The sequence below is a fragment of the Grammomys surdaster genome, unplaced genomic scaffold (genome assembly GCF_004785775.1).
Source record: "Grammomys surdaster isolate TR1022 unplaced genomic scaffold, NIH_TR_1.0 125789, whole genome shotgun sequence".
Lineage (NCBI taxonomy): Eukaryota > Metazoa > Chordata > Mammalia > Rodentia > Muridae > Grammomys > Grammomys surdaster.
This window is the reverse complement of record NW_021620620.1, coordinates 3787484-3806287: the sequence shown is the minus strand read 5'-3', so window position 1 is coordinate 3806287 and position 18804 is coordinate 3787484. Positions and strand designations below refer to the sequence as shown.

Below are 18804 nucleotides of genomic sequence, written 5' to 3'. Positions count from 1 at the left end.
TTTGCTGACCCCAGAAGTTTAGAGATAAATCAGGATGCCTGATTGTGCTCTTTTGCTGTGTTTACATGGCCACATACTGCCTCTCCTTCCTTAATAATTATCTTTAGGTTGACTTACTTCTCCTTAAAGGTGGGGTGACTTAGAGGCCATCAGACACCAAGTTCATTTTCCTACCACCCCTAAGCCTGGAGTAAAGACAGGCACCTCTTCAGGCTTGGAGAAACATGAGGTGTCATATCCCTACTTGGCCCCTATAGGGGAAATTTCAGGGAAAGGACTGGAGCTGAGTTTACACAGTCACTGTTTCTCCAAGATGAGCAACAGCTCAAATCAAAGTGAGGAACTCAATGGAAAGCAGGACAAGTTGACCAAGGCGGGGCCTGGCTGAGAACCTCCACCTGCTTCTATTGTAAAGTTGGGTAGGGATGCCTGGGCCTGGTGCATTGCCCTACCCGATGCTCCTGTGCCTGTGCCAAGTGGCACTCACATGTATGGCCTGTGGGTGTTCAGCAACACCTCTCACACCCGTGAACCTTGCAGACTTGTGAGAATTCAGATGAAACCAGGCAAGGTGACACTCAAGCAGCCTTCCATTTGGAAAATGATGTTTTAATAAAATAAAGACAGCGGGGTTATTTCCGTGAACCACTACCCACCCTCTTGTTTTTCCAGTGCAATAAGCCTTGGTGAGACGAGTCACATGGAAATTTCCCATGTAGCTTGTCACCAGCAGGTCAGTTTCCAGCATCAGTGTCTACCAGGATCCTTTTCATAGAAGTCTTGTAGACTACAGACATGTTTGGGGTACACAGTGCAAATCATCAGGGACTCCTTGCGAACTGTGGGGAAAGGAGCCCCCCAAAGCTTGATCTGGGTACATAGCCCAGGCTATACACAACACCTTGGTGCCTGTAGCCTGTTGCTGTCGACCCCAGGGCACCAAGCTTCCAGGTCGGTACCTCCAGCACTTGTTTTCTCCTACCCATCAGCAGACCAGCAGAAGATTCTCCCCTTCTCGTCACCAACCAACAGCTTTGTCTGGTTCCTTAGGAAGAAAAAGAAAAGGTAAGCGTGCTGGAGGCCATTTGATCAGAGACACACATCCCAGAAATCACAGTGTGAAGGGCTGTATCCAAGACACGGTGAAACTGCTCATGTCCTGTCTCCTCCAAAGCTATTGGAGGGAATGAGAGAGATGAACTCTGGGTAGGCCTGAGCATGTGTGTGTGTGTGTGGGGGGGTTTGAACAGTGACTGTTGCAGGTTGCAAAGCCCTGGGAGAAAGCTGAAGTGCTGAGAGGCTGGCTGAGGTCTTTCTCTATCTCTGCCGATGGAGCTCTGGAAGAGCATCTTGCCTAGGAGGGATGCAGCCGCAGCCCTGGCAGAGCAATCAGTGTGAGCTCCAGTAAAGAGTGAAGGTCCACTCTCCTTCTGCTGCCCCACCCCCATACCACCCCATGTAGGCCATCCTGGCATCCAGAACACTCTGTATGTCCTACACCAGGGACTCCAGAAGGCTTCTGCAGGCCAGGGAGAGAAGAAAGAGTGGAAAGTCAGCTGCTCTTGAGACCACAACTACTTAGAAGGGTTAACTGGATCACCATGACAACTAAAATAATAAATCACTGTCATCTTTGAGACTACTCTGCACTGGCTAAGTGATTTCAAAGAGCATTTTCCCCCCATGTACCATGGTCATCCTCAGCATGTTATTATCACTAGTGGGATTCAGGACAAAAGGACCTCTTTAAGACAAAACTACAAATTATACTTCCCTACCATTTGCACTTCTTCGTGAATCTATGCATATCCGTGAGATAGAGATCAAGAGCATATGGGGATTAGCAACAAGATGGACCTGCCTTGGTCCCTGTAGTGATTGATGTGAGCTTCCTGGGCCTCATCTTGTGAACCCAGCTGGAAATGTCGGGATTTAGCTAGGTTGGCTGTGGCGCCCTCTGCTGGAGTCCTGCAGAAAGTTCTTAGGCTTGTGACTCTTACCTAGTGATGGCCAGAGCTGTCACAGCAGGGCTTGCCTTGCTGGGCTTGCCACTCAAAGCAACACTGACATCCAGTTCTCGGCTCAGGGCAAGATTCTTGGCCCACTTGTGACCTGTAGAAAGTGTGAGAGAGAAAAGTTAGATCACCGGTGGCTTCAAGCACAAAGGCCATGTGCACTCATACATAGGACCACACAGATACAAACATTTATATTTGTGGTCAGCAACTTGTTAAATTGAGGGGGAAAATATATTTAATCTTGGCCTGTGCTGTTGCAAAAAAGGGCCGTCCCAATTTAATTTGCAGGCTGTGATAGTTACATGTGCTGACGTGCCGCGGTATCCATTGTGTACCAAATTGGATTTGTGTATTATTGCTTTCTAAATTGCATGCCTAGTTCAGCAAAATTGTTCATCAGTGTTTACTGGCTTTATGCTTAATAAGATGCCCCACAATACCTTGCTGCCAGGGTGTAATGCCGCCTGTAATTGCCTAGTAAAAATAAATTACATAAAGTCTGCATTATCAACTTAGCTAAATCCTCTCACGCCCAACCAATAATTAAATGCTGAGAGAATTTTCTCAAAAAAGAAATATAACTCAATGATTGTTACCTCACTCATTCTAATGACTACATTTACAGACAGACAGTCATTCCTTCGATATGAAGGGTGAGATGGAGAGACAGCAGGTGGGCATGGCCCAATGAGAGCACTTCATTGTCTCGGGACCTGATGCTGCTGAATTCCCCCAGTGATGTTGAAGAGGCCTCCTATGGGTACGGAAGAGCCAGTGCAACAGGGAGCACATGAGGATATGAGACAGGAACACTGCCCATGGATGGAGACAGACACTTGGAAATCCTAGCACAAGTCCTAAGACCACTCTTTCCCTAAGTCCGGATCCAGGGGCTGTTTTCTGAAGCAAATCATGCTCCAGTGGGCTAGTTCTTACCACAGACGATGAATAAATGAGTTCCAAGCAGAAATTAGATTACAACTGCCCGCAATGCATATCCTCAGTGTGTTTACAGATCTCCCTTCTTGCCTCTGAAGACATTTGAGGGTGTGCAATAACATACACACCAATAGGACACATATGCAAATATTCACATGTCATTGCCTAATTCTGATCCCTTTCCAACAAAACAGTTTTGAGCATTATGACGATGGCATCCTGCTTCCTTCTTAGGGCCCTCCAGTGGGTTACGTTCACAAATCTGCGTTCAGACTCGTTGACTTTAAGAGAGATTCTATCCAATTTTTTTTAACTATTTGTGTACCACTTTGTCATTTAATCCTATTGGTAACTCCAATCCTAAAAGCCCACTTGCTGTAGATTCTACAAGGCAGCAGTAACCTCAGGTCAGGACAGACAGTAGGGGAAGAATGAGGGTCCTGGGACTTCTTGTCAGCCAGAAACCATCTTGTAATTTTCCTAATGTCAATATCGCTGTGTTCAAAGAGGAGATTTTTTTTGTTTTGTTTTGTTTTTTTTAGTCTGAGGAATGAATTCTGTGGAGTGGATTCTTGTCTATTATTTCTCCATGCCCTGTGTGCACTAAAAGATTGGAATTACAGGAAATATTCTTAGCTAGCAGAAAAGAAACAGGACCACAGCAAATGTGGGATGGAGTTGGGTCTACAGCCCGGTCCCCTTCCTGTTCCCCAGACCACATGGCTACTACTGTTTGTGCCAAACAGAAGCTGGGGATCCATTGTCCCTGCACTGAGGATCTGTGAGTCAGGGGATGAGTTCATACTTTAGGATCTGAAGGGGGCAGTTGATCCTGAGATTAAGATGACATTCGGTGTCATACATGTGACTTGCTTCACAGATAACCAAGGGAAAAGGATTCCTGAGCTGGCTCCTCCCATGAAACAGAAACAGGACTGAGGGCTTGTGGCTGCTGCTCTCCAAGGACGTGTAGAGTTCCAGAGCACATAGCACTTGCTTCTCTTTCACACTGAGATGGACTGACTCCTCATGGCCTCCAAGCACCCCAGAGGGACCAGGACACTGAGCTGGACACAGTTCATGATTTTGTGATGTTTATGCTCTGACTCAACCCAGATTATGACAAATTCCTAGAAGTGCTAAAGGAAGGGCTTTTCGATATCAGTAGAATGTAGGACACAGTAGAGCCCCAACAAATTCTGTGTGTCCTCTTGGGAGAACTCACAGTGGACGTCTGCATGAATCAGGGAGGCACAAAAAATACAATAGAGGTAAGTAAACTAATTAAAAATGGCCACCATGCCCAAAGTATGCCTGAGATTGGAAAAAATCCCCTTCTGTGGGTGGTTACTGCTTCAGGGAGCTAACAGGAGTACTTGGCAGATTAAGGGACTCTCCAAGTATGGTAATGTGCTTTCTTCCTTCGTGGGTCAACAAGAGAGACAGCTTGGTGCTGAGCATAATCTTCTGAAGTTGTGGGTGAGCAGAAACGATGTTTGCAGTGAAGACTGGGATGGTAGCAGGGATGACTGAGTAGCTGACAGTAGTGTCATTTTGATGATGAGGGCTTTGCCTGCCTTTGTAGCAGAGGGGATTGTGAGGGCAACTATGTGATCCTGTTTGAAGTCAGCATCACTGTGGCTGCTTTAGTGGCAGAAGTGGACATGGCAGAAAGTTTTGGACAACTTTGGGCAAGTTACTGAGCAAGGAAACCAATACAAAGGGAGAGGTGTACAGGAGGGCAACATGAGTCAAGATCTCCAGGCAGGTACCTCTGGGGCTTAGGGGTTCAGTGGAGGGCTCCTCCATCACTGCCTGCCTGGGAACAGACATCTTCACATCCTCTGTCTTCCAAATCTGTCCAGAAAAGAGAACATGTATGTCACGGCCTGGTAGAATTATACTGTCTTCAGGGTCAAGGTGGCTTATCTTTATTCCCTCGAACCTAGGGGGCCCTGATGGATGGGGATAGACCCTGAGCATTCATTTCTGATGGTATCGTCAGGAAATGGGGTGTTTAGGTTTCAGCTCCCCTGGTGGTGCCTCAGCCTGCAAGGATTGCAGTTTTCATGGCTTCACTTTTAAGTAGATCTCCTCCTCCCCATTCGGCAACTCTGTAGTGTGTGTGTGTGTGCGCGCGCATGTGCTCGAGTAAGCACGTAGAGGTCAGAGGTCGATTTTGGGCATCTAATTTTCACTCTCATCCTATGTCTTGAAACAGGAGCTCTCACCAAAGCACTTACCACTTCAGCTAGACAGGCTAGTTAGCAAGCACCTGTCACCACCTCCTAATGCCTGCACTTGACACACAAATTACTTTTTTTTTTTAGATCCAACTTTTAAATGGGTGCTAGATATCTGAATTCAGGTCTTAGTGCTTGAGCAGCAAGTATTTAAGCCATTGAGCCATCTCTACAGTTCCTCCCCTGCCTTATCTAACCCCAAACCCCACCGTCTGTCTTCCTTCCTATTGATAGGACATCGTCTCTGGGCCCACCCACAGGATGACTACATATGGCTTCTCATCTGCAAGTCTGAACTTCCCTTTGGAGGCAAAATCAACAGCCATTCAAGTGTTTCTTTGAGCTCCCCAGCACCTCACTCAGTTCTGGGACTGGAGCTACCAGGAGCTCAGTCACTACATTAAATGAATGAAGGCTGAGCACAGTTATTCCTACACATGACTGAGGCAGACTCAAGGAAGTCATGTACTCGTGGCTCAGTCACTCCAGTTTCTCTTTCTCATCTGGGTTTAGATCATACCCACCAAGCCTATAGCTATATGACCTTTCAATGTCTTGGCCAGCTAAGGCCAGGGGTCATGTGCCCCTCACTGAGAACACTGTAGGAGATGGTCCTGGGACATCTCTTCTCAGGCTTATCTCTCACCATCCGTGCTGGCCCACTGGCCTCCACATATACCAACTCTTTCTCATTCTCATATCTCAGCCAAAATACCACCTCTCCTGAGGTACGTCCACCAGAGGGAAATCTATTCTTCACCTGAGCCTGAGAAGTATCACTGCCCTTCTCTCCAGAGGCAGAATCTTCTCACAGGTCAGGGTGTCAGGTGAGACTCCTGATTATCCACCCTCTTCCCCCATTCGTTCATCTTCCGTGCCGGTCTCAGAAAACCCATCTGGAGTCCTGCTTTTCCCACCGCATCTCCTGACTTCAGTGTTTCCTTTGCTTCATGGTTTCCTGGAGGTCCTTCTGAAAGCTCTGCTACTCTCTGCTCTCAACCATGGCACATACTACAAGCAGAGCATTTTTTTTCTCTTTAAAAAACTGGGTGCCCCAATAAAAAGGACCTGCAGTGGCTTGTATGAAATCCTTGGCATGATACCAAGAGTTAGGTAAGTGGGTTGACGGATAGATGGATGGTTAGATAGCTGGATGGAAGTTCTGATAGGTCGATGAATGGATTACTGGATAGATAGAAAGATGGACAAAAGCTTGGATGAATAATGAGTGAGTGGGTTGATGGGTAGAAAGATAAACAGCCAGTAGGTGGGTAGATCGATTAGTGAATAAACGGTTTGGTAGGTTGGCTTGATTCATTTTCTATATCTTCCATTCTTGTGCTATAATCTACTGAACTTAATCGTTCATTGTTCATACCTTATAACACTTTGCCATAAAAATGTACCACCCTTCCCTTAATTTTCTGTAGATATCCGGTATGGAATAGTTTCAAATTCCATATGTAGTATTTGACTCATGGAAGGAGTGAATAAATGAGATAAACACAGTCATCATGCTGGGTACTCATTCCGTCCGAAACTACTTACCCGAACCATGCCGTCCTTACTCCCTGTGATGATAACATGGCTTGCATCCCACACTGGCCCCTCTACTATGCAGCAGCATGTTATGGTTCCTTCTGGGCCCCAGGCTGTGGTAATACTGGCCAGGGGCTGTCCATTGACATCCCACAGGGACAAATGTGCTCCGGCACAGGACACAATGGTTCCCTATAGCAAGGAGATGTGGCTTCATTTTATGCAAGATTCACCAGCAGTTTACACAGTAATGCTCAGTCACCTAGGTTGTACATAGAAGTGACCCTATTTCACGTCTTCTTACAGGACTCTGATCTCATCAACCCACTTACATATCATAGTTGAATAGTGGTATTGAGATACGGTGGAAACTAGGTTTGTCCATGTTGGTTACTGAGGATATGGCTTTTAAGGATGTATCTTGTCTCTGCTCATTCTAGCTATTTCCTGAATGCCATGATATAAACAGCTTTGCCCCATCATGTTCCTTCTCTGTGCTGTTCTGCCTTGACTCAGGCCCCAGGAAATGGAGCCAGCCTAGCATAGACTGGAGTGTCTGAAATGGTTAACCAAAATAAGTCTGTGCTTTAGGACACTGGCACAGGCTTTAGATTCCTCCAAGATCCTGTTCCCTAACAATGTCTTGGCTTCTAGAAAAGATCTGATCTGAAGATGTCCCCTGTCTCTCCAGATAAGGGACCTACAACTGCTGTTTAACACTGCCTCCATGAAGAAATTTGGATTCCATCTAATGGAGGACAGCATACAGAGGTGCCAGTGACAGTAGATGGCTCATAGAACCCTGCAATGTCCTTCTGAACCTTCAGGAAGACACTACCCTACTGTCTCCTAAAGGGTTCATTTATATCTTGAGGCTTGGTTTGGCATGGACATATCTTCCCGACCAACCTTGCTGTGTAAATCCTAGAGCAACATCTCCTAGTGCCCTGCTTTTCAGTGGCAGGGGATGGTTGGCACACAGAGAGCCACATCCACATTTGGGAATGATCATCCTAAGTCTGTTCCTGAGTTTTCTTTTGCAGCACTGTCCAAAAATACTATTGTGCAGGCTCAGAGACAGGGGAAGTGGACCCAGAAATGGGGAAATAAAGCAGGTCTTACCGAGACATCACTGATGGCAACAGCTGAGATGCCTTCCCGGTGGACGGGCAGGCAGGCCACACGAGAGAGGTGGTCCAGGTCCCACAGCGTACAAGTGCGATCCTGGGATCCACTCACCAGGAGGCTGAAGGTCACAGAGGCTGTCAGACATGTGACAGCCTGGGTGTGTCCATACAAGGCCTAGGAACAGGAGACACAGACACGAGTTATAAGGGAGATTTGCAGTATGGCTACTAATAGGTTGCCTCTGCTTCTGAGTTCCAGATGAGGAAAGAGAGATTCAGAGCGAGTCAGTAATTTTATAGACAAGTTATTATGTGGGGCTGGGGGTGGGAAGAGTACGTGCTGGCCTCTTGGTCTCATTGACTCTTAGGACCTGGGGAGAAGCAATAGCCAGTCGTCCCTTTGTAGTAGTCCAGCAAGGGACCTGAGTGTCTTTATGCCTGCCTGCTCCTTTTAATCTTCTTGAATCTGAAGCAGCCCCTCAGACTGTTAGTATGCAAAGATTTCAAATGGCCAAGGACAGCCAGGCCAGTAGGCTCAGCAGATCTACGGTCTTAGTGGATATATCCCTGGTCTGCTAAAAGAGAAACTATGGTGATGGTACCTTGGAATCTACATTTTCACACCTCCATCCAAGAAGCCTCATGCATACTTAAGTTAGTGATGTATTATATTTTGGGAGACTTGGAGACAAAGCAGTTCTTAAGCCAGATTGGAAAGAAAAGCTGCAAGGCAGGTCATTATAAAAAGTGTTCACACTTTTGGTGTTTTGTATTGAGAAAGGGCTAATAACAACATAGCCTAGGCTAGTCTCGAACTCATGAACCTCCAGCCCAAACTGGGATTACAGTGTCAGAATTATCAGCAAGAGCCACTGGGTCTAACTAAAGATGTGATTCAGAGTCAGGTTGACAGGTTTGGCAGTGAGCACTTTTACCTGCTGAGTTTTCTTGCTGGTATAAAATGTGACTTTTTCAGACCTATGGATATAAGTTCATGTCCTATGGTGTCTTGGGGACTTGCTCTTGACCTTCAGGCTTCGACTATTTGCTCTTAGCCTTCAGTCTTGATTCATGGCTGGCTTTAAGACAGCTCTTGCCCTTCTGCCCCTGCCTGGTCCGCTGGGCTGGAGCAGACACAGAGTCAGTCTGCTCCCGTCCTGTTGAGAAACTGAATCCTGAGTCATCCAGGAGCCACTGCACTCAGAGCAGCTGGTAAGATCTCCATCTCACTCCCTAAACCCCAGAGATAGATCGGGGAGCCAGGGACATCCAGGGCACAGCAGCTACCCAAACCCCGCCCCTCCGGAATTCCACTTCCCTTCTGCCCCTGCCTGGTCCTCTGGGCTGGAGCAGACACAGAGTCGGTCTGCTCCTGCCTGTGGAGAAACTGAATCCTGAGTCATCCAGGAGCCACTGCACTCAGAGCAGCTGAAACTGAATCCTGAGTCATCCAGGAGCCACTGCACTCAGAGCAGCTGGAGCCACTGCACTCAGAGCAGCTGAAACTGAATCCTGAGTCATCGAGGACCCACTGCACTCAGAGCAGAAGGATTTCCAGATCCAAGAGGTGGCCTGAGTCCCAGGAGTTATTCCACCCAGGAGATTAGGAGCATAAGACCACAGAGACCTCTGGACTCTGAGGAGCTCTGCAATAAGCAAGATAACTGGAAATACAGACTCCAGTTTTACACAGTGAGGGCAGGTACCACTAGAGTTAACCAGATGGCGAAAGGCAAGCGCAAGAACATAAGCAACGGAAACCAAAGTTTCTTGGCATCATCAGTGCCCAATTCTCCCAATACAGCAAGCCCTGAACACCCCATCACACCTGAAAAGCAGGATTCAGAATTAAAATCACTTCTCATGATGATGATAGAGGATTATAAGAAGGAATTAAGTAACTCCCTTAAAGAAATACAGGAGAGTACAAGTAAACAGATAGAAGCCCTTAAAGAGGAATCACAGAAATCCCTTAAAGAAATGCAAGAAAACACAAAGAAGGAATTAAACAAAAACATTCAGGATCTGAAACTAGAAATAGAAACAATAAAGAAAGTTCAAAGGGAGACAACCATGGAGATAGAAAACCTAAGAAAGAGATCAGGAGTCACAGACGCAAGCATCACCAACCGAATACAAGAGATAGAAGAGAGAATCTCAAATGCAGAAGATACGGTGGAAAATATTGACACAGTTGTCAAAGAAAATACAAAATGCAAAAAACTCCTAACTCAAAACATCCAGGAAATCCAGGACACAATGAGAAGACCAAACCTAAGGATAATAGGTATAGATGAGAATGAAGATTCCCAACTTAAAGGGCCAGTAAATATCTTCAACAAAATTATTGAGGAAAACTTCCCTAACCTATAGAACAAGATGCCCATAAACATACAAGAAGCCTACAGAACACCAAATAGACTAGACCAGAAAAGAAATACCTCCCGTCACATAATAATCAAAACATCAGATGCACAAAACAAAGAAAAAATACTAAAAGCAGTAAGGGAAAAAGGTCAAGTAACATATAAAGGCAGACCTATAAGAATTACACCAGACTTCTCACCAGAGACTATAAAAGCCAGAAGAGCCTGGACTGACATCATACAGACACTAAGAGAACACAATTGCCAGCCCAGATTACTATACCCAGCAAAACTCTCAATCACTATAGATGGTGAAACCAAGATATTCCATGACAAAACCAAATTTGCACAATATCTTCCCACAAACCCAGCACTTCAAAGGATAATTGATGGAAAATGCCAACACAAGGAGGGAAACTACAACCTAGGAAAAGCAAGTAAGTACTCTTCCAACAACCCTCAAAAAAGATACAAACATAACTTTACCTCTAATAAAAAAAATAACAGGAAGCAACAATCATTTTTCCTTAATATCTCTTAACATCAATGGTCTCAATTCCCCAATAAAAAGACGCAGACTATCAGACTGGATACACAAACAAGACCCAGAATTTTGCTGCATACAAGAAACGCACCTCAGTGACAAAGACAGACACTACCTCAGAATAAAAGGGTGGAAAACAATTTTTCAAGCCAATGGTCCCAAGAAACAAGCTGGAGTAGCCATTCTAATATCAAATAAAATCGACTTTCATCCAAAATTAATCAAAAAAGATAAGGAAGGACACTTCATACTCATCAAAGGAAAAATCTATCAAGGTGAACTCTCAATTCTGAACATCTATGCTCCAAATGCAAGGGCACCTACATACATAAAAGAAACTTTACTAAAGCTCAAAACACACATTACACCTCACACAATAATAGTGGGGGATTTCAACACCCCACTGTCAGCAATGGACAGATCATGGAAACAGAAACTAAACAGAGACACTTTGAAATTAACAGAAGTTATGAACCAAATGGACTTAACAGACATCTATAGAACATTTCATCCTAAAACAAAAGAATATACCTTTTTCTCAGCACCTCATGGTACCTTCTCCAAAATAGACCATATAATTGGTCACAAAACAAGCCTCTACAGATACAAAAAGATTGAAATAATCCCTTGCATCGTATCAGATCACCACGGACTAAGACTGGTCTTTAATAATGACAAAACCAATGGAAAACCCACGTACACATGGAAACTGAACAACTCTCTACTCAATGATGACTTGGTCAAGGAAGAAATAAAGAAAGAAATAAAAGACTTTTTAGAATTCAATGAAAATGAGGACACATCATACCAAAACTTGTGGGACTCCATGAAGGCAGTGCTAAGAGGAAAGCTCATAGCTCTAAGTGCCTACAAAAAGAAACTGGAAAGAGCACACACTAACAAGTTGACTGCACAACTAAAAGCTCTAGAACAAAAAGAAGCAAATACACCCAGGAGGAGTAGAAGGCAGGAAATAATCAAACTCAGGGCTGAAATCAACCAAATAGAAACAGAAAGAACAATACAAAATATCAATAAAACCAGGAGTTGGTTCTTTGAGAAAATCAACAAGATAGATAAACCCTTAGCCAGATTAACCAGAGGGCACAGAGACAGTATCCAAATTAATAAAATCAGAACTGAAAAGGGAGACATAACAACAGAAACTGAAGAAATTCAAAAAATCATCAGATCCTACTACAAAGGCCTATACTCAACAAAACTGGAAAACCTGGATGAAATGGACAATTTCCTAGACAGATACCAGGTACCGAAGTTAAACCAGGAGCAGATAAACCATCTAAATAGTCCCATAACCCCTCAGGAAATAGCAGCAGTCATCAAAAGCCTCCCCACTAAAAAAAGCCCAGGACCAGATGGTTTTAGTGCTGAATTCTATCAGTCCTTCAAGGAAGACCTAATACCAATTCTCTTCAAACTATTCCACAAAATAGAGACAGAAGGAACACTACCCAATTCGTTCTATGAAGCTACAATTACACTCATACCCAAACCCCACAAGGACCCGACAAAGAAAGAGAACTTCAGACCAATCTCCCTTATGAACATCGATGCAAAAATACTCAATAAAATTCTAGCAAACCGAATCCAAGACCACATCAAAACAATCATCCATCATGATCAAGTAGGTTTTATCCCAGGAATGCAGGGATGGTTCAATATTTGGAAATCCATCAATGTAATCCACTATATAAACAAACTTAAAGAAAAAAACCACATGATCATCTCACTAGATGCTGAGAAAGCATTTGACAAAATTCAACATCCCTTCATGATAAAAGTCTTGGAAAGATCAGGAATTCAAGGCCCCTACCTAAACATAGTAAAAGCAATTTACAGCAAACCAGTAGCCAACATCAAGCTAAATGGAGAGAAACTTGAAGCAATCCCACTAAGATCAGGGACTAGACAAGGTTGCCCACTCTCTCCCTACCTATTCAATATAGTACTGGAAGTCTTAGCCAGAGCAATTAGACAGCAAAAAGAAGTCAAAGGGATACAAATAGGAAAGGAAGAAGTCAAAATATCGCTATTTGCAGATGATATGATAGTATACTTAAGTGACCCCCAAACTTCCACCAGAGAACTCCTAAACCTGATAAACAACTTCAGCAAAGTGGCTGGTTATAAAATCAACTCAAACAAATCAGTAGCCTTCCTCTACATGAAAGATAAACAGACTGAAAAAGAAATTAGGGAAATGACACCCTTCACAATAGTTGCAAATAATATAAAATACCTTGGTGTGAATCTAACCAAGCAAGTGAAAGACCTCTATGACAAGAACTTCAAGTCTCTGAAGAAAGAAATTGAAGAAGATCTCAGAAGATGGAAAGATCTCCCATGCTCATGGATTGGCAGGATTAATATAATAAAAATGGCCATCTTGCCAAAAGCAATCTACAGATTCAATGCAATCCCCATTAAAATCCCAACTCAATTCTTCACAGAGTTAGAAAAGGAAATTCTCAAATTCATATGGAATAACAAAAAACCCAGGATAGCGAAAACTATTCTCAACAATAAAAGAACTTCTGGAGGAATTACCATCCCTGACCTCAAGCTGTACTACAGAGCAATAGTGATAAAAACTACCTGGTATTGGTACAGAGACAGGCAGGAAGATCAATGGAATAGAATTGAAGACCCAGAAATGAACCCACACTCCTATGGTCACTTGATCTTTGACAAAGGAGCTAAAACTGTCCAGTGGAAAAGGACAGCATTTTCAACAAATGGTGCTGGTTCAACTGGAAGACAACATGTAGAAGAATGAAAATTGATCCATTCTTATCCCCTTGTACAAAGCTCAAGTCTATGTGGATAAAGGACCTCCACATAAAACCAGATACACTGAAACTAATAGAAGAGAAGGTGGGGAAAAGCCTCGAATACTTGGGCACAGGGGAAAAGTTCCTGAACAGAACTCCAATAGCATATGCTCTAAGATCGAGAATTGACAAATGGGACTTCATAAAATTGCAAAGTTTCTGTAAGGCAAAGGACACTGTCAATAGGACAAAACGACAACCAACAAATTGGGAAAAGATCTTTACCAATCCTTCATCTGATAGAGGGCTAATATCCAATATATACAAAGAACTCAAGAAATTAGACTCCAGACAACCAAATTACCCTATTAAAAAATGGGGTATAGAGCTTAACAAAGAATTTTCAACGGAAGAAACTCGAATGGCCGAGAAGCATCTAAAGAAATGTTCAGCATCCTTAGTCGTCAGGGAAATGCAAATCAAAACAACCCTGAGATTCCATCTCACACCAGTCAGAATGGCTAAGATTAAAAACTCAGGTGATAGTAGATGCTGGCGAGGGTGTGGAGAAAGAGGAACACTCCTCCATTGTTGGTGGGACTGCAAGATGGTGCAACCACTTTGGAAATCAGTCTGGCGGTTCCTCAGAAAATTGGACATAGCATTACCCGAGGATCCAGCTATACCACTCCTAGGCATATACCCAGAAGATGCTCGAACATATAACAAGGACATATGCTCAACTATGCTCATAGCAGCCTTATTTATAATAGCCAGGAGCTGGAAAGAACCCAGATGTCCTTCAACTGAGGAATGGATTCAAAAAATGTGGTATATTTACACAATGGAGTATTACTCAGCTATTAAAAACAATGAATTTGAGAGGTTCCTCGGTAAATGGATGGAACTAGAAATTATCATCCTGAGTGAGGTAAGCCAATCACAAAAGAAGACACATGGTATTCACTCACTGATTATTGGATATTAGCCTAGAACCTTGAAATGCCCAAGATGCAACTCACAGGCCACATGAAGCCCATAAAGAAGGAAGACCAAGTGAGGGTGATTCGGTCCTTCTTAGAAGGAGCAACAAAATACTCAAGGGAGCAAATATGGAGACAAAGTGAGGGACAGAAACTGAAGGAGGGGCCGTCTCAAGACCACCCCACCTGAGTATCTATCCCATGTGCAATCACCAAAGGTAGATGCTGATGTGGAAGACAGGAAGTGCATGCTGATAAGAGCCTGATATGGATATCTCCTCAGAGGCCTTCAAGAGTCAGACATATTCAGAGGCAGATGCTCACAACTAGCCATTGAACTGATCATGGGGTTCTCAATAGAGGAGTTAGAGTGAAGACTGAAGGAGCTGAAAGGGTTTGTGGCACCATGAGGAGAGCAACAATACCAACCAACCACAGCTCCCAGGGTCTAAACCACCAGCCTGGGAGCACTGAGGGGGGGATCCAGGGCTTCAGCTGAATATGTAAAAGTGGAGGGCCCTGCTGGGCATAGGTGGAAGAAGAGAACCTTGACCTCATGAAGGCTGGATGCCCCAGGGGGTGGGAATTTTGAGGGTGGGGAGGTGGGAGTGGGGGGGTGTAGATAGAGGTTACATCCACAGAGAAGAAGGAGGAGGGGCGAGGGGATTGGGGGTTCCCAGGGGGTGGTGGGGGATGGGGTAAGGGGACAACATAGGAAATGTAAATAAATCATCCAATAAAAAAAAAAAAAGAAAAAAAAAAAGACAGCTCTTTCCAGGTATTTTTTTTTTTTTTGGTGCAGGCTATGGGGAAGGCCTTTATTACCCATATTTAATATGTCAATTATAACAATGAATCTATGTTTAATCTTATAATCAGAACTAAAATTTCTGTTTAAGTCCATTTTCTTTGACACCCACTCTAAGTCAAAACACAACTATCCACAAATCCAGTCTCTTGCTAGTCTTCATTGACTTTTTTTCTATACATATTTCCTTTTGTTTTTTGAACATGAAATGCTTTTTTATAGCATGTTTTACAAGGGGAGGGGGTAAGAGGGGCCAGGTGGTGGAAAAGTACAAAATCTTCTTGGCCTGTGCCTTGAAACATGTCATGGTCTATACGGTACACTGCCTTGAATTATGATCTACCTGCTGTTCTTCAGAAGATATGGTACACTGCTTGAGTTATGGTCTCCCTGCTATTCTTAAGAAGACAAGGTACTCTGCTTTGAGTCTATCTGCAGTTGCTAAGCAGGATCTTGCAGTTGCCAAGCTTCAGAGGACATTGTGCAGGTGGGGAAAGGTAGTGGGTGAGGGTAAGGGTGAGGGTCCTCTTTCCAGGTATCTTAAGGAGCCAAATTCCTCCTGGGTCCAGTGCTCCTGGCAATAGTGAAGGTTCCATCCCAAGCATCCCAGAGAGATGCCTGAGGTGGTTCTCTGTTTGAATATGCCTGCCATTCCTTAGCATCGGCCAGAGGAGTGGCACTCCAGAATGGAACTGGGCTGGCTCGACAATGGATAGAGCCTCAGCCCTGGGAAAGACAAACTGCTCACTCATTCGGGTCAGTGAGACTGAGCATCATTTTTCAAAGCTGTCATTTTGCTTGGTCACAGCTATTAAAAAATTATTACCACAAGCTCCCATTTGTCCCCAACGGATCCTAATGAGACATCAACCAGATGGTGGTGGCAAATCTCTGGACATGATCCACTGAAGATTGAGTTGTCTCAAAAGCATGAAAATAGAGGGAAGAAGAGATTGACAAGAATCCTCTAACCTTCAGAATGACTTGAGTCCAATGATGAAGTTCTGACCATGAAGGACATAACACCACCAAAGGGTATAGGCAAAGGGATCCTGACACAGTTCCAGAGGTGGGTAGTCTGGGGCTTCAGAGACAATGGCTCTGACTCTGAGTGGCAACACAGGCTGCATTACAGAATCAAGTTAGCCTGCTTTGTGTAGAGGACCAGTGTGCATGGCATGGTGTGGCATTGTCTACATAGGCATGGTTTGCTGACATCCGTGGGCCCAGAAACTGCAGTGTCAGGAGACATCCAATGCCCACCATCATGAAAGGCAGGAAATCCAAGGCAGAGCCCAGCAGTTCTAAATGTGTACCCAGTAGGCTCTTTCTTCTTTCTTTCCTTTCTTTCCCTCTCCTTTCTTTTTTCCTCTTTCTTTTTCTTTGCAGAATGCATGTAATTAAAACAACTTTGTTATATCATCCTATATCTAGCAAAATATAAATACAACACAGTAAAATCAAACCTCTCAAAATAATTTTCCATGACCTCCTTTTGTGGTGAGGTGGGTAGTCTCAGTTAATTGTTGAAGGCATCGGAGAGCTAGAGAGTAATTTTGGAAAGCTTTGTGTCATTGCTCAGTAGCCTCCCTCAAAACACATCATAAGGAACAACTAGTCAGAAGCAAGCAGCATGTATATATGACATGTCTTCCGTGGCACTGTTGAAAATGGTTAAAAGTTGCAAATAACCAATTGTCTAGTTTTAGAAGAAATGGTTTATGAAACCATGGTACACTGACATAACAATTGAAATGTAATTTTATGGAAATGGAATCATCTGGAACAATTGAAATGCAAATTATAGAAGCTATAGAAAAATGGAAACAATTTGATAAGCTAGCTGAAAACGGAACAAAAATATCTGTATGACTTGGAAAGGTATAAATATGCATATAGGAGTCAGTAGTGTGCAGAAATGAAACATTTTTACACAGAAAGCAAAGAATTTCTTATTTTTTAAAGTGAATTTCAAATTGCCTTTAATGCTTCATATCATTTAAAACAAACATATTCTGAACTGTTTTGAACCTATTTCATAATGATCTCAAGGAATACAGGTCAAGGACAGACCACCACCACCACCACCACCACCACCACCACCAGGATGAGCAGCTGGAGGTCTCTGTTCTCAGCCTACTGTGGGTTCTGTCCATGATACCTCCTGTCTGAAGTTCTATTTCCTGGACCTATGAACTTGAAAGAGCCACTTGGCTTCTTTTCTTTTCTTTTCTTTTCTTTTCTTTTCTTTTCTTTTCTTTTCTTTTCTTTTCTTCTTTTCTTTTCTTTTCTCTCCACTTCTCTTTTCTTATTTATTTATTTATTTATTTATTTATTTATTTATTTAGACATGGTTTCTCTTTGTAGCCCCGGCTGCCCAGGAACTATTTTCAAACAAGACTGTAAGGATGATAAGAGTTCACCTTTCTCAGGGCCATTAGAAGGTTAAGTGAGGGAAGGTTAGTGAATGTGCCTTATAACAGCCAGCATGGGCAAATACCCCACGCATCACCTGGCCCTGGGGACAGATTTTTCTGGCCCAGGGCTACATGGAGGCAACTGCATCATGCGCTATGTTCAGACATCCATGGAGGTGCCTGCTCATCAGATCTACTCAGGGACTGAAACCATTCCCAAATGTCAGCTGTCGACTCTCTGATCCCACTTTGGCACCATGCTTGCCACAGATACCACACCTATGAGGGGCACATACCTGTCTGAGTTTCAGGCCTCTCGGGCGACCTTTGACCAGGCTGAGCTCCCAGACACACACCACTGCACTGGCGCCGGATGTGATGATCATTGTAGGGGATGGGCATACAGCACACAGACAGGAACCCCAGGCAGCCAGGTTCTCAAACGTCATCAGGATCTGTGAGAGATGAGTACTGAATGCTGACACAGCAGATTCTGAGCAGCCATGTCAGAGAAGTGGGGAATGCATAGGTGAGCCCACAGCCGGGCTTGGGTGACTGAATTTAGGCCATCCCGGATGTGTTCCCACGGAAGAGCTCCTACTCCAGTCTGTTGGGAGAGGGGAGCAGGCAGATGCTTGCTGCATAGCTATGCAGAAGCTGTAAAAACCAGTAGAATGTGATGTGTGGGGTGGGGGTTACAGCTCAGCCTGAGATAGTGGTAGAGCAGGAATGGGGAATTTGGGGGCTAGTTGCAATGACTGCCTCTAGCAACTGGTGTGGCAAGGTTATAAAAAGAAGGGCCAGAAGCATGGAATGTTGAGGATTCATTGTATAGCACATGGGAATAGTGTGGGGTGGAAGGGGGGTTGGGTAGTGAGGAAAAGGCAGAGACAACTGGAAGCCTAAAATGTACACTGAGACCATTACACACACACACACAGACACATAGACATACATACACACACACACACACACACACAGAGAGAGAGAGAGAGAGAGAGAGAGAGAGAGAGAGAGAGAGAGAGAGA

General features: G+C 44.1%; 1 protein-coding gene across 2 annotated transcripts in view; it reads right to left on the bottom strand.

The window, feature by feature from the left end:
• Nucleotides 1-588: 588 nt before the first annotated feature.
• Nucleotides 589-18804, bottom strand: part of Wdfy4 (WDFY family member 4) — a 233960-nt gene continuing 215744 nt past the window's right edge. For both annotated transcript variants that reach the window (XM_028789147.1, XM_028789149.1), the window contains exons 57-62: nt 18073-18231; nt 7862-8041; nt 6749-6931; nt 4730-4814; nt 2001-2112; nt 589-1045 (exon numbers count right to left, since the gene is read on the bottom strand). In XM_028789147.1, coding sequence (XP_028644980.1) covers nt 979-1045; nt 2001-2112; nt 4730-4814; nt 6749-6931; nt 7862-8041; nt 18073-18231 — 786 coding nt within the window. In that variant the 3' untranslated portion in view covers nt 589-978. The remainder of the gene's footprint in view (nt 1046-2000; nt 2113-4729; nt 4815-6748; nt 6932-7861; nt 8042-18072; nt 18232-18804) is intronic.